The sequence below is a fragment of the Uloborus diversus genome, chromosome 10 (genome assembly GCF_026930045.1).
Source record: "Uloborus diversus isolate 005 chromosome 10, Udiv.v.3.1, whole genome shotgun sequence".
In the NCBI taxonomy this organism is placed as follows: domain Eukaryota; kingdom Metazoa; phylum Arthropoda; class Arachnida; order Araneae; family Uloboridae; genus Uloborus; species Uloborus diversus.
The window spans coordinates 80,390,948-80,407,927 of NC_072740.1; the positions used below are offsets into that span (position 1 = coordinate 80,390,948).

The 16,980-nt window shown below is 31.4% G+C and overlaps 1 protein-coding gene across 1 annotated transcript in view; it reads right to left on the reverse strand.

Moving 5' to 3' along the window:
* Positions 1–16,980, reverse strand: part of LOC129231070 (transmembrane protein 131-like) — a 173,632-nt gene that overhangs the window by 20,429 nt on the left and 136,223 nt on the right. The window contains exons 29-30 of the mRNA XM_054865318.1: positions 11,622–11,848; positions 11,397–11,518 (exon numbers count right to left, since the gene is read on the reverse strand). Coding sequence (XP_054721293.1) covers positions 11,397–11,518; positions 11,622–11,848 — 349 coding nt within the window. The remainder of the gene's footprint in view (positions 1–11,396; positions 11,519–11,621; positions 11,849–16,980) is intronic.

The window sequence follows — 16,980 nt, forward strand, 5'->3', positions numbered from 1 at the left end:
CATAGAAATGTGCTGACCAAAATTCGATTTTGGAGTAATCTTGGGAGCAGGAAAATGGAGAATTTGGAGCAATTTCAAGCAGGAAAATGGTGGATTTTTTGCAGCTTGGAACAGTAAAATTATAAATTTGAAGCAGCTTGCAGCAGTAAATTTGTAAATATGAAGTATATTGCAGCAGTAAAAGCTAAAATTTTGCATTAACTTGGAACATATATCCCACACATAGGAACATGTGTGAGACATGATAAAATTTCCCTCTCCACCCCCCCCCCCGCCCTTTTAACTAAAAAATCAACTTTGTGGAATGCAGGAGAGTTTAAAATGTTATTCAAAAAGTAAACACCCTATTCAGAAAGTAAATGAAATAAAAATTAAGTGAAGTATAGTCTAAAAAAGGATTTTAGCCTTGTTTCTCATTAGTGGAACCTAATTAACATCAAGTTATTAATATAACTTATTAAATCTGTAATTTTATTACAAACTAGTGTTAACTTATGAAGTTTTTAACAATTTCTGTTAAGACATTGTCCGCTATGACAACACTTTGCACACAGTCCTAAAGGCATAATAGCAAAATTTGGCTGTACTGAACTACTTGATTAACAGATCAGAAGATCAAAAAAGGGCACCATTAAAACCTTTTATTTTTAATTACTCCATATTTAATCACAATAAAAAAGTAATGAAGACATTACAAAAAAAAAGAACTGATTTTGAGAAATGATGTCATATGAAAAGGAATTTAAAAATACATGTGAAAAAAAATATGAAAAAGCGAGGGGGGGGGGAAGTAAATGAATAAAAATAAAAAACAAATAAAATAAAATAAAATAAAAAAACTTTCATAACAAAAATATCTTTTGAACTTGATAATAAGGGTATATTTAATTATTCAAATAATTGACATGATAGCCAAAATTTTCAGAAGGCTAAAAATATGGAAAAAATGTCTGAACTTGAGAAACTTGGAACTGTCTGCAGATTCATCACCAGAGCAATAGAATTACCTGATTTTTGCCTTCTTTCGCTACCTTAAATGACTCCAACCAAAATTTGAGATCAATTTTATGTGCTAAAACCTTAAGAAACCCAGGATAAAGACTGGAGAGCAATATTAATTTCACAGATGGCACATGCTTAAACCAATTAGGATGTAACTGGATTGAGTTTCAAGTGGACGAAAAAGACGAACTTACAAGTCCTCTCCTACCAAAAATAAAAGATAAGAATGGTTGGAAATAATGGCCAATACAAAATTATAGACTCAAAGGGCCAGAATCACATAGTAAACTAAAACGACCGAGTTTTGTAAAAGCAGATGCTATCAGATTTTGAAGTGCGTAAAAAAATCGGGACTAACCCAAAATATCATAGAAAAACAGCTCTAGATGCATAAACTTTACGCTAATCTGCAAAAGCTGCTAAATATGCTGAAGGGACTGCAATATTCAAAGCAAATTAATACTTTTGGGAGCAAGTTTGTTCCATTTAGACCAAAAAAGTACATTTAGGAGTCTTTTGTAGCAGCTTGACGCAGCTGGCACATCCCTGTATATAGTACACATTTTCAAAAGGCATTTAATTTCTTGTTTCGTGTTTTTTGAATTCTATTATAAAAAAAATTAACGTTACAACAAACAAAACTGGCAATCCCTTGAAATTCATTGTAATGGGATTTCACTGTTCCTGATTGTACTAAAAATAATGTTCTAAAAGAAACATTACTTTGTTTTAAGTGGTAAAATAACATCTAAATAATCTTATCTCCCCCAACTATAAATGTTTTATTAACAATAAACTACATTAAAACATATCGATATCATTTCACTGAACATAAGTCGTACTCCAGCACAGTGGTCTTTATGCTAAGAATTTAAAGAATATGGCGATATTAAAGTAGTACAGAAGATACATAAAACAAAATCACACCCACAAAAAAGTAATGAATTTCTTTAAAAACTGCATTCAGAACAAAATAACTGCTATCCCCCCAAAACAATTTGACTAAAATATGCATTACAATCAGAACAAACTATAGTCCAAGAAAGACCAGAAATTGCAGTAGCTTCATCTTTGCAAAAACAAAACAGTAAAAAAAGGGTTTTGTCACTAAATGTTGCAAAAATTATAATTTAAAGTACTTAGTCACAACTGTAGCAATAGTCTGCAATCTGAACTATTACTATTTTCAGTTAGTAAAATAATTAGTAAGTGACATGGAAAGCAAACCATTCATGCACAAAACTATGAATTAAGTATAAAAACAAACACAAAAATTCTATCTGAAGGCTTTACGAGGAGAAAAATATGACTTGCTAGTAAAAATGAGAATGGTCGGAAAAAAAACTGGGAAAAACGTTTTTTTCCCACCGAAGAAGGAGCTGATTTCCACAAGGAAAAAATTGAAAATGTAGAAATTTCTAGCACAAAATTTAGTACTCAGGAATTTATAATTATTCCTTACAATGCTGTTTTTGTTCAAATATTTTTACATGTTCAGAACTCCACTTGAAAATATTAACTTTGATAATGCAAGTAATAAGACTATTTAATTTCCCTGTACTCTAAAGTACTATTTGCTACTATTCTCATTAACACTAAATATGTCCACAGAACAGATTCATGTATGAATCATATTAATTAGTGGAAATGTTTAAGTAAAATTTTAATATATTTTCATTTAATGTGTTTGTATATATGTACACAATACACATACATGTATAAAGATATAAACGAGGGAAACAAACTTTAAAATTAATTTTAAAAACATTTCTTCAAAACAACTCACACTGCACCAAAAAAGCATTTTTCTGTGAAAACAATTCACAAAAATATCTTACTCGAACTTAATGGTTGATAAATAATTTGTCTAACTTGGACAATTTTTGGTGCTTTGAACAAAAAAAGCTACTGGCCAATGTTTTTAATAGTAAAATTCTTGTGTAGATTTCTTTTGAAAGGAAAAAATAACATAGAATGCATAGATCTTTAAATAATTAACATTTTTTTATTTCCTTAGAAAATATAACTATTAAGTACATTATTTAAAAAAAAAAAAGTTTTTCCCCTTCTTATAGGGAAAAAAAACGAAAGAAAACCTTTTTTTTTTCTACTTCCGGAAATCCCAAAAATTTCGGAAATTTTTCATCTCTACTTACTAGTACTGCAAGAATGTAAACTCTTTTTATCCTTTGTTCTGTCTCGACTTAATGCCGCAGAATAAGATTCATTAGATGGATTAAGTTGAATGTTTTCAGAGGAATTTGGCCATAAACAATTGTAATATCCTTGTTGGCGAGCAAACTTTTGAGTTCTTTCCACCAGATCTCCAAATATTTCATCTAGAAACAGAAGTATATATATATATATATATATATACACAGTCGGACCTCGATATAAGGTCATCAGTCGGGACTTCGAGAATGTGACCTTATAACCGGTTCATGAACTTTTATCAGTAAAACAAATTCTAAAATGTAATGTTTTCAAAACTATATCACTTGATTAAGTAATGATGTTTTAATTAAGTTGAGTCAATTAAAGTTAGAAATTAGGAAATTATTTGTTAAAATTTTAATTCAGAAAGAAATTCTGTACAAATGAAACGTATCCGTCGTAAATGTGCTTACCCCGGACACGTGAACTGTGGGGGACCTGCCTTCAAAATTTGTATACATTGCTAAAAGCCATCTCTATTGATCTTGGCCCTTATCTAAAAGCTGTCACCCTCAATCCGCAAAGCATGAATAGGGGCCAACATAAGCAGCCAGGGGAAACAAAACGTTCTTTTTACCTGCGTTAAGGGGGGTGAATGATCCCTCCTACTTACTAAAGTCGTCTTCTTTCTACAGCATTCCGATGTCTCTACACACCTTTTTCCTAGAACTTGAGCGGATAAAGGGTTTTGTGGAAAAGTTTTCCTTTCATTCGTTGGGCAGATGGCATTTTGTCGATAAAAGATCATGTACTAGTGAAAATTCGTGAACAATGATGCTCTGAAATCACTCAAACAAAGTCAGACAAAAATGATCGTATAAGCGATGGCGGTATTTGAGACCTGACTATATATCCAATAATCCATAAAACAGAATCCCCATTCAATGAGTCAGGACTTTAGGAAAGTGACCTTATATGTGGGCTGACCTTATATCGGGGTCTGATTATATATATATATATATATATATTGGAAGCATATTAAAGAGGATAAAATTAGAACACCATAAACCACAAGCTCAAAGAAGTGCAAAGCAACCAAACAAATAAGCCAGGTAAATATAAATATCAATAAAATAACAAGCAGACAAGGTTACAACATAGATAAATGACAAAGATGAAGCCAGCAAAGTTATCAAATTACTTAATATGCTTGACGTCTTTCATCTGGAAACATTCGATTTCGAAAATCTGTTTATGAACATTCCACTCAATGAACTGCTATTCACAGTTACTGAACTTTTCAAAACAGTCAATACTTCACTCAATATTAATAAGGAATATTCTCTCAAACTTTTTAAATTTCGTATTTTTAACAACTATTTCAAAAATGGCAATTCATGCTTTCAACAAATTAATGGTATTGGTATGGGTGCTAATTTTAGTTCCACCCTAGCAAACCTTTTTCTTTAATTTTATGAAAGAAAATTTTCTATTAATAATCCTGGTAATACACCCTTTTGTTGCAGATATATCGATGATTTATTATGTATCAACTACTCCAACTTTTTTGAACTCAGCAAAAATATTTATCATAACTCCCTTACATTAAAAAAGACTAGGGTAACGGCACCAGTAAGAGACACGCTTAAGACATCTCTCTCAGGTTAACTCAATTTTTTGACCCTAATAATGTATTTAGATTTTTAAAACTATTTCTAGACGAAATTCCCTTTTTCTCATAAAAATTTGCAAACATTCTTTATTTCTAGTACAAAAGCCTTTAAATGCAAATGAACAATAATCGAGTACCTACCCAACTAGAAAACACAAAGAGTAAAATAAAATATAATAAATTAGAATTTAAGATGACAGCAAGGTTTTTACAAACAAAACTTAGATTTAAACTTCCAAATTGAAAAACATTTTACTTGTAATATAAGTAGGAAAGGAACTTGCCTAACAGCCTCTTTTTTTAAACTATGCAAATGTGAAAATAAAAATACGTAGGTAATCAGTCTTCTTCCTGATTCTTCACCTCCTTCTGAACTTGAAGCTGGATGCCACAATTTCATAGTTTCGTCACTGGTTTTTTCTGTTCTCTCCTTTTTTTTCATCTTTTCCTCTGCTTTCTTTTTCTCTGCTTCCTGTTCCTTCTTTTATTGAAGTCTTTCTTCAGCCCATATCTTCTTAGCCTCTTCTTCTTCCTGTTTGTATATCTGTTTTTTCAACACCTCACTTTGCCACTCTTGTGATTTAATAACTGCTACTTGTGTTCTACTGTTGCTGTTAGATTTTATATTTACACTCTTGGCAGGAGCATATGCTGCGAGAGTCCAAACAAGCGCTTTTTTGAAGGGGCCTTTGAGTTTTTTGCCATGGCTGAAATACATTGGTCAGAAATTCAAAATATGTCTTGCTTGTCATCCACCCTGAATCCCACTTTCCTAATCCCCAACCATGGGTATACTAACTTAATGTTATCTGGGATTCTTACGTATTTATGGATCATTGTTGGTGGTAGAAGATGCCCAGCAGCGTTTGCAGTGAATAAAACTGTGACAAATTCTTTTTCACCATTGCTCACAAATTCGTTTTTGTCATCTTTAATTGCAAACACTTGGGATCCCTTTGGGTTGAGAAAAAATAAGGTTTTGTCTCAATTAAAAGTTCGATTTGGATTTTCTAAACTGCCAAGGTGATTGTTGTCTTTTTCTTTTAAAAGTCGTGAACGGTCTTCAACCAGTTGCCTAGAAACTTTTAAAGGGACAATGTGAGGTTTCATTGATTCTATGAGCGACTGAAGGGTTCTGTTTAAGAAAACTATTATATCATGATCTCCCATGTCTTCGATCAGTAAAATAATTATTTCTCCCCAATTCCTTTAAGAGCAGCTGCACACTGTCCAAAAATTCTTCTTTTAATACTGGAAGCCCCGCTTTAGATGATAAGGCTATCCAGAGTACCAGTATTTTCTCCTTGTCCTTTGAAAGCACTGGGTCTGAACCCATCCTGATCATGTTATGATAAACCCCTTTCACTTTGTTTAAAAGTGTAACTTGTAACTTGGGAGACTCCATTTTTCCTTGCTGAAGTGGCAAAACTCATACCAATACTATTTACATCCAATAAGGCTGTTTGCATCTGTTCTTCACTGTAACAGAATTTCCTAGCAAGGGGGGGGGGGGCATCCTGAACTTAAAAAAAGAGGTGTATTCACTATTCTGAGGTACCGAAAAAATATGGCATATATAACAGACACTCTTTTGGACCAGTAACAGACACCCTGTCTGACACTAGTCATGTTGTTTGATTTTCAATATTGAACTTGTAGGCACAATCAAATCAATGAATAACCTCTTCTGGAGTGAAAAAAAAATAGAAAATATGAAAAAGACTTCAAGGGTAACAGACATGGGTGTCTGTTACTAGAAAACAAGTTTTCTGGCAATGAGTAACAGACAGAGATAAAACTCACATTAGAAGTGATTGTACGTGAAAAACGATGTGAAGATCGAAAAGAGCATAGTTCAAACATTAAAAACCTCCAGCATGCACTCATATCAACATTTTACAATAGAAAATGATGGTTGAAAACACTCATCTTCTTAACGTAAACAGCTAGCAGCAGCATGAAACACCAGCTAACCTTGTGGTGGCTATACATAACCTTCCACTACTGCCTCGTAATTACCAACTGACTCATGAAATTCACTCCGATTACACTAGATGGTTGCACCGTATTCATTGGCCACAGCAACATCAGTTTAACCCGCCTAAAATTCTTATTATTTAAATCCAAATTTATGACTGTCTGTTACTGGACCCCTGTCTGTTACTGGTGCCGTCACCCTAGTTCTAATTGTAAAATTTCTTATTTTCTTGACATTAAAATTAATATTGACTTCAACTGTGAAACCACAATTTATGATAAAAGATGCAAATTTCAATTCAAAGTTAACACTGTCTGCAAAGTTTTTCTTCTTGCCTCAGTAAAAAAGTTTTTGTTGGCATCATTCTTTTGCAAGCCATCAGAATCAAAAGAATTTGCAACACTATTACAGAATTCAACCAAGAAATAAATCTACTTAAAAATAAACTACTTGAAAACAATTTCCCAAATAATCTTGTAAATAATATTTTCTTTAGCATAGCCTTTAATCAACTCTTAGCTTCACTGTAATTGTCTAACTGTTCACTATTTTGAATTTTCTGGAGGAAACCATGCATTTGGACTTCAGTTGTTGATGTCTTTTGAAATTTGTTTTTTGGTCATCACAGAATGCTTTTAGGCCCTGACTTTAATGGACGATCTGTTTATTTATTTTTTCTTAATTTGAATGGTTTTGTTTTAATTTTATTTTTATCGACTGGCACGGAAACCGACTAGATCACGGATTTGAATTTGCACCCAAACACATAGGAAAGACTTCTGATTTTTTGCTGGCCGTACGATGGAGGGATATTATTGATAGCCTTGGGTTCTAATATCCGAGATGAAACCCCAATGCTTAGTTTTAGGTCTTTTTTCCAAAAATCTGTATTCATTTTTCACATGTGGTGAGTTTAGCCCAATGTAGTCCTGAATGCTAGCTTTTTCGGAACAGGACATCCTACATTTAATTCTAGTATAATTTTTTGGTCTTTGGACCGTAAGATGAGCTTTCCACTGCTGAAGAGTTCTGGCTTCATCTTTGTCATTTAACTATGTTGTAACATTGTCTGCTTGTTGTTTTATTGATATATATACAGTGAAACCTCAATAAGTAGTTGACCGGTTAAGTGGTCACTCCGTTTAAGTGGTCGTTTTTCTTTGGTCCCGACAAGGTCTCATTCACAGTAATGTAAAATGACCCTCCTTTACTGGTCACCAAATTTAATTTTACCCGCTTTACTAGTCACTCAAAAGTTGTTTTCTAAAATTCCTTTTCCTTATCGGATCTTAGAAAATAGTGTCGGACTCAGTTGAAAGGCTGTTTGATATTCATTTTTCCTTGAAATCTCGATATTTCGGTTCTGGTCATTCAAAGCATACTTCTTGCTGTGACTCTGCCGAGTGCCGAGAATATGAATCTAACTCCTTCCAGCAAGACAGACAAAATCTAATACTTGGAGAAAGTTATTCAGTGTTTAACATCCGTTCAGAAGGAACAACAAACACTAAATTTAAAGCTTGATGTGTTAGAAGAGATAGTTCTTTTCCGTCAGCAACAACTTCATCAGTCAACATTGAAGGATTGTATTGATGTACCGTAACTACATTAAAATAAGTTATTAAGTAATGTATAAGTAAGAGAAAAAAAAACAAAGTAACTATCATTAGTATTTTCTTCCTTTTTAAAATTTCTACTAATTTATAAACATTTATTACATAAGCTATTGTTTTTTCACAGAATTCTACTGCTATTCATGAATATTTGTAAAACTTTTTTTCTCTTATTTCCCACTCCACATAAGTAATCACTCTGCATAAGTGGTCAAAAATTTTTGGTCCCTTGAGTGACGACTTAACGAGGTTTTACATATATATATATATATGTATATATATATATATATATATATATATATATATATATATATATATATATATATACACATATATATATATATATATAAAAAAATATATATATATATATATGTATATGTGTGTATATATATATATATATATATATATATATATATATATATATATATGTATATATATATATATGTATATATATATGTATATATATATACACAGTATATACATATATACAGATTTAACGATGTCCTTGATTTAACTATAACTTTTCCCAGTCCCTTGACAATCGTTAACTCAGGATTATATGGTGTATATATATATACAGGGGCAACTTTAGTAACTTGACATGCCAATAATTCAACATTTACTTTTCTTATGGTTCGCACAATTCGAATTTCAATGGATGAAAACTTCTCTAACTTGACACAGGAACCACTGTAAGTCAACATGTAATAAATATTGTAGTCCACACACAATTTTTGCTACCAACATTCCTTCATATTGACCTTTTCACAGAATTTTATATTGCTGTTTTTTAGTCAATCCTTTTCTGGAAAGCTCTTATAGAGATCTAAATTTTTATCCAGGAGAGTCAGTTACCACACTCTGTGTTGTTAGTGCAATTCCAAAAGACTAGAAAAGGGTAGGATACATGTACCCAGGGGAATGAGTCCTCTAGAGAAAGAAGGCACCATGATATATTTTTCAAGCAAGTATGAGTAGGACTTTTCAACTTTAACAGATCTGATTAACAAGACGTGTTTGTCTTTTTTTTTCAAAAATTATGGATTTTTTTCCTTACAAGGTATTCAAATAGCATTAGTGATTTTTTTCTGTACTTTAACAAAAAAAAAAGAACTTCAATTCCTGAATTTTTATATTGTGAATGTTAAGCACTAGTAAGTAAGTGATACAGAAACTCTTAAGTAATTAAAATTACAGAACCTCAGTAAGTTAACATCTGCTTAGGTTGACATGTTTTCCTGTTCCCTTGGGATGTCAAGATATTGAGGTTCTGCATATGTATACACACATACATATAAGGTAACATAAGACATGGAAAGATCATCCAAAAAAGACATACAGTCGGACCTCCATATATCGAAGTAATAAATTGTCAGAAAAAATTCAATATATAGAAATTTTGATATATAGAAACAATCTTAGTTTATCATAAAAATCTCCTAAAACATTATAATTAAAGCTAATTTTCGTGTGAAACCCAATTTCTAATTTATATCAGCATCGTATTAAATGAAAGCTAATAATCAAAAAATTAAATGCAAAACATTTACTGAGCACTGCATAGCTTTTAAAATCCAACTGCAATGCCGTTTCAGGTTTTTGAGTGAAAGTTTTCTGTAAGTTTCAATAATTTTATTAGGGCTCTCTGATTTTTCCTAATAGGCACTCTGCTTACGGAAATACTAAATTTACCAGAAATGACATTTTTGCGCATTCATACATCTTCATTCTTTGGCAATTCAACTTGATCGGCAAAATTAGGGGATTTTCGTTTTGACAATTGTAATAAAGAGAAAAGTAAAAAATCAATCTACTTAACTTGAATGATTTTCACTGAAGCTCTCAAGACTAGGAATGATAATCAACAGAATATAAGTATTACTTGAAACTGATTTTACTGTATTACTGGTTGCAACTAAGATTTGAAATTAACTTGTCGGAATTTAAGAACTCCAAAATGGAACAACGCTGTCTTCACACCCCTCAACCGCAGATTTCTTATGAGTTTCATAGCAACATATAGTGAACATAATTTTATCCTCCTACCTTCATTTTTCATGACACAAATAGTCTAATGTGGGAAAAAAATCTACAAATGTTCCGAATTTTTTTTCAATATATAGATTTTTTTTCGATATATAGAAACAATTTTTCTACGTAATGGACATGAAAATTTGCTGGGATTTCGATATAAAAAATTTTGATATGTGGAAATTCGATATATGAAGGTTCAACTGTACTTGGTTATAAATTGTAGAACATCAAAAGTTATGAAAATACATTATTGCTACTCAATTTATTGAATATGTAATTCATTGTAAAAAAAAAAAACTGGGAAAACTTTTATAGTAGAAAGGAGTTTTATTCATAAACAAAATTTAAACTAATGTGCATGAGTTTACATGTCCATTAATACTGAAAACTTATGTAAAATTTTGAAAACATGACTATTTCAGACAAAATTGAGGTGTCTTTTTTTTCCTTTTTGACACTGGAATGTAAGCAAAAAATCCAAAATGGAACTATTTACATGTTACCACATAGAGTTTAGGCTCCATGTACCATCTAAATGACCAACATTATACAAATCACAAATATTTATCTTGATCAAAAAATACTGAAATAATATCAGCAACATTTTTTTCAAAATAAATTCAATACTTTAAATTAAGCAATAAGTACAAAATAGTAAGCAAAGGTATACCAGTTTGATGCAAGTTTGAGGATGTAATTGCGGGAAACTATTTTAAAACATTTAAAATTCCAAATAAAAGCTTTTTTGATACTCATATACTCATAAAGAATACACAAAGTTGATTTTAGGACTTTTAAGGTAATTCTAAAATTAAAGTATGCAAAAATGTTTGAAGCATTATTATTAACAAGTTTCAGAATAAATTTTTCCTGAAATTTAGAAATCAGTTAAAGGAAAACACACAAAACAAAGATTAACTATTTCATCATTAAAGATATTTACCTTTTGATTTTAGAGAAGAGCTTAAAGCAGAGGAAAGAGAATCACTGGAACATGATCGATCCAGCAGTTCATCTTTTTCATCTGCTTCATTTGGCTTAGGTTTATAAGGTAGTTCCAAAGAGCTGGAAAATGGAAAACCACGTTGATGTAAGTTAAAAGAACAAACCAAAAATGCATTTTTTGAGCATATTTATCTGTATAACTATCTTTTTCCAAAACATATACCTTGGCTGAAGTATGTCACCACCAAAAACTTTTTTTGAATCAACTTTAATCTTTTTATGTCCACGGCTTTTAGAACTTAATTGGAAACCTTCTCCTTCAATACGATCTAAAGATTTTGATAAAACTCTTGTTTCATTGTCAATACTTCTTTCTCTTGTTTTGTTTTTTGAATATCGGACTTTAGGTGGAGGCTTAGATGTAACACAGACATCAGGCAATCTGTGATCCTAAACATTCAAAAATAAAGAAATATATATATTATATGCACAGTCAAATTTTGTTAACACTTCATCTTTTGAACAGTCTACAAGACAACTTCATAGGTGGAGGGATGTCACAATATTTTCAAAATACATAATCAAACAATTACTAACCAAAAATAGATTTAATAAAGTAATAACTATTTTGAAGTTTTTAAATGAGATTCAATTAGCATAAATTTGAATTACTGATTAACACAAGAGTTAAATGATAAGGAAAAAGAACTTATTTTTTTATTTCACACTAAAAAAACTTCCCAATAAGGTATATGCAATATATCAGACAGCCCGGTTATCACATACTGAGACTGCACTTTCATTCTTATTAGAACTCCTCAGTCATGAATAGTTAAAAACCAAGCTGGAGGCAGATGTCATTTCATTGAAGCTGAGAGTGCCATCAAACTGGTAGATGATGCATGTAGTTCTGTCTTAGCTCTGGCTTAGAGGCGGTAACTTACTGCTAAATTCCCAATACAGGTGTGTTTACTTTAAATAAAAATTTAAACAAACCTCCTTTACACTAAGTTGATTTTTGAGTGAAACATATAAAAACAACAGGTGCTGTACTGTATTGCCTTATCAGCAAAAAACAAACCAATTGACAACTTCCTTACTTTTGAATACAATCTGATTTGATCCTGAGGGCTCATTTCCACCTTTGGAGCATTGAGAATGCTTTTTATTAGTTTTATATTCTATTAGGCATTCTTATCAATCTTATCATATTTAAGATGACTGTGTTTTTTCCAAATGAACAAATCAGAAATTTGTTTTGAAAATTACAGTACATAAAGAAAAAACATTGCATTTTATAATAAAATTTGTGTTGAAACGGATTTTTTTTATTTTTGGCAGTAAATTTGAGTCTTCAAAAATAAGTGTATATTTTTCACTTTTTTTTAAAAATAAGTGAATACTGAAAAATAAAATATTTTTCTAAATGAAATATTTTCTATTCGAGTATAAAAAATATTTTTGATCAAAAGAATTAGTAAATAAAGTTTGAAGGAATAAATGAAAAGATAATGAAGCAATAAACTAATGATCAAATGAATAAATTAATTAATATATCAAGAAAAATAAATGAGGGAGTAAAAGAGAGAGTAAGAAAATAAGTGAACGAATGAATTAATAAGTGAATTACTAAATGAAAGAATGCAAATGAAATAATAAATGAAAAGATAAGTGATTTATATTAAATGTTTGAGTGAGTAAATGAAACTAAGCTATTTCACTTTGCCTCATATGTACTTGAATAATTGTACAATTTATTTAAAATACAAATAAGCTTAATATTATCTAAATTAATACAGCATTGAATATAAGGAGGTCTCAATTAATACTTAAAATGTTAATAACAAGAACTTGATCATTTTATAGTAACAAAAATAATTTTTGACTTACAACAAAATAGTATTACAATATGAGTATTAATTTTTTAAAAATTGTCTGTGTTACCAAATGCTATAATCTTTGTCGGTATTTCTTTCCTGACTGGAATAGACTACATATGGTACTATATAGTTAAAATAATACCAGATAGGTGGAGCTAAAAGCAGAGTATATATTTGACCATTTCACTTTATCACATGTTCCGCTACTTATACAAGTATATAAAAATCACAATGTCATTAGTTACAGTGGAATGAAAATAATTTTGATACAATCAATAAAGATCTACTTTTTTCATGCACAGAAAAAAAAAAAAAAAAAAAGAAAGAAACTGAAAAAAAGCTTCAATACCCAATCTTTGATATATATATTTTTCAAGATGTAAAAAAATTTAAGTTATACATATATACACAGCTTGACAATTGCTAAGGAACAATTACGTTTTTTGGAATAGTTAAGAAGAGATAATGATTAAAGAAACAGAACGAAATATATAGTTAGTAGGGAGGATGTGCCTTTATTATAACTACAAAATAATACAGATATTGCTGCATGAATGAAGTAAAAACTTAAAAATTAAAAAATAATCCTACTTAAATGATTTTCATACAACCACAAAAAAAAAAATGATCTAGATCAGAATGATGGAGACATGAGTACCTTAATATGATGTATGATTATCAGGGATACTGATGCACAATTTACATATGTTTTCTTTACTCCCCACTAATTATTGAGGAGTGCTTGGGGGATGTTTTCCCACTCCTCTCTCAATGCGGATTTGAGTTCTTGTACCGTTCTGGGAGGGATGGTTCTTCCCGCAACACGTCTGCCAAGAGCCTCCCAGGCAAGTTCAATTGAATTTAAGTCGGGAAAGTAAGCAGGCTACTGTATACGGAGAATGTTTTCACTTTGCAGTGTGTCTGACACTTCAATGCTCCGGTCTGGCCATGTATCCTCGTCCGTAAAGAGAAAGTCTGGACCTACAGACCCCCTAAAAAAGACGAACATGATCCAGCATAACATCTCTGCAATACATTTGCGACGTATCGCTTTCTTATTCAAAAATGTGAAGCGGTGTTCTGCCATTGTGTATGATGCCTGCACGCACCATGACGCCTGGGCCGTACCGATCACGTTCACAAACAAATTTTTGTGCATACCGTGTTCCACGCTCTCTCCACAGTAGTTGGTGACCAGAATCACTTGTCACACTGAAACGAGATTCATCAGAGAACATCACTCTAGACCAATTTTGATGATCCAACCAACATGTTCCGTACACCACTGTAATCTCTCTCGACGATGGCGTGTTTGAACTTGGATGCAACGTACGGGCTTCCTTGCATACAAACTGACATTATTTACTCGCCGTGAGATGGTTCTTGCAGAAACATGCGTACCGGTAACGGTTGTTAGATTTGCAGCTATCTGTCCAAGAGTGAAATTTCTGTTCCTTTTTGCCATGAGGGCTACATAGCGATCCTCTGAAGGTGTGGTGCTCCTACCACGATCCCCGACATGCTTTTACAAAACATTTCCACCTTCAGTGACCGTCTTTAATCAGGAGATGGCACTTTTTTATACACCCATTGCAGCAGCCATTGTGGTGACCCATTGAACTGCTTCCAGTCGTCCAACCGCTCGTCCAAGATCGTAGAAACTCAAATGATGTCTTGCTGACAATTTACTCTTAAGTATTTCAAGAATCAAAGAGAATTTCAGAGAAAAACCGTTTTTAACAACCAGCACTATTTATGCTAAAAACCAAACAGCGTAAATTTTGGTACGAATTTTGAGCGTGTATGCACTGTCTTTTATACAGATAACGAGTCTTGGTCTACCACACCATCTGAACTTGAATTTATTTCCATTGGCCAGGTGGTTGAGGTACAAATTTGCATAAATCCTTGTTCCTTAACAATTGTCAAGCAGTATATATATATATATATATATATATATATATATATATATATATATATATATATATATATATATATATAAAATTAAGCAAACAGAATTTCAAATTTGAATTTCTGCTTGCTTAATTTTATATTTACCTGGCTTTTTAGTTTTGCTGCGTTGCGCATCTATGGGCTTTTGGTGTGGTCTTTTCAATATTTTTCACTTTTATTATTATATAAATATATATATATATATATATGTATAGTATATAGTTATACATATAAAAAAATGATATTATTTGCTTGAAGTTAAAAAAAAGAAAGAAAAATCCATCCTTTAATCAGGAAGTAAAAATTTTAAAGATTTTTATTTAAAAAAAAATTTTTTTTTCGAATTTTCCAGGTTTTCCTGCCATAACCTGTAAAAATATCCTGACTTTTCTAGGTTACCTAGGTGAGTAGGCAGTCTTGGAAGGGATATAAGAGAAACTTATCATTCCTCTCTTCCGTCCATAAAAAGCAGGAGGAGTTCAACTAATACCACAGTGCGACTTTGCATTCTTTTTTACTGTCCCTCACATAGACTAATAATAAGAGTAGACCAAGCTTTTTCATTCTTGCTGATGAAGAAAATTGGTTCATAGATGTATCACGTGACTAGTGGAAGGGCTTGGCGAAGACTTTGGCAGCATGGTTGCTAGATGGCAACATTATCTATAGTTTGACACTCGACATGTATTTTAAGACAATGTATTTTCATTAAAAAAAAATTTCCAAGTGCAGAGATTGAACAGTTTTTTTTTTTTTAGTTATGCATTATTTTGACACCAGTAATAGTTTTTGGTCACAGTTTTCAGTAACTTTTATTTCATTCGGAACTACTACGTCAGCGTTGGCGTAAACGTAATGGCGTAAACGTTTTGCGTTAACGCAAAAATGTACTAATCGGTATCTTAAATTGAAATTGTAGGTAAAAATCTTACCGTTTGCCGATTCTTTTTGGGCGCTTGAATATTTAATTGCTTAGAGAGTTATTGAAATTGACTAAAGAAAATGCACAATACTTTCTAAACGAAAAACTCACTATATTAAGAAAATATTTACAACTTAGAATAACAAATTTACAAATCGGACTCCATAAAAGATCATTCTTCCGTGTTCTATCAATTTGTATTTATTTTATTTCGATCGTCTGCTACGATCAACGCCCGCTGTTGCTAGGATATCCACTAGTCACATGGTTTGGTTTACGAGCAGCAAAAGGGTTGCCATAGCTCGGTCTATTCTTATTATTAGTCTATGGTCCCTCATGTCAAGGGCTAAAAGTGAATTCTTCAGGTGGCATTTATGGGCTTTATAATAACACAAGTCTTATCTCTAGTTAAAGACTCCTACTATGAATGTAGCCAAATAAAATTATATTTTGTTTTACTATTTTTACTCATTTTCTGCATAAAACCAGAGTATAGAACTCACTCTTATGAGCCCCATGTCAGAAATTTTTTTACGTTGTGGAAAAAAACAAACATTGGAAGCGTCGCATTTTGCATAGTTGCATTACAAATCTTCAGTAAAGAAACATTCTATATTATTCAACTTTCCTTACCAGATATGAAAAGATAAAATGATTTTAATTATGTTTTTAATAAAGCTTTAATAAATATTTATATTTCTGGAAATGTGCAGTCCCTAATGTTCTTCACTATATCAAGATGCGATAAACAATTGAGCCAGCGTATCCCCCAAAAAATAAATACATACATTATTGCTGCTTTATAAGCATACCTAAGTTTATTTTTA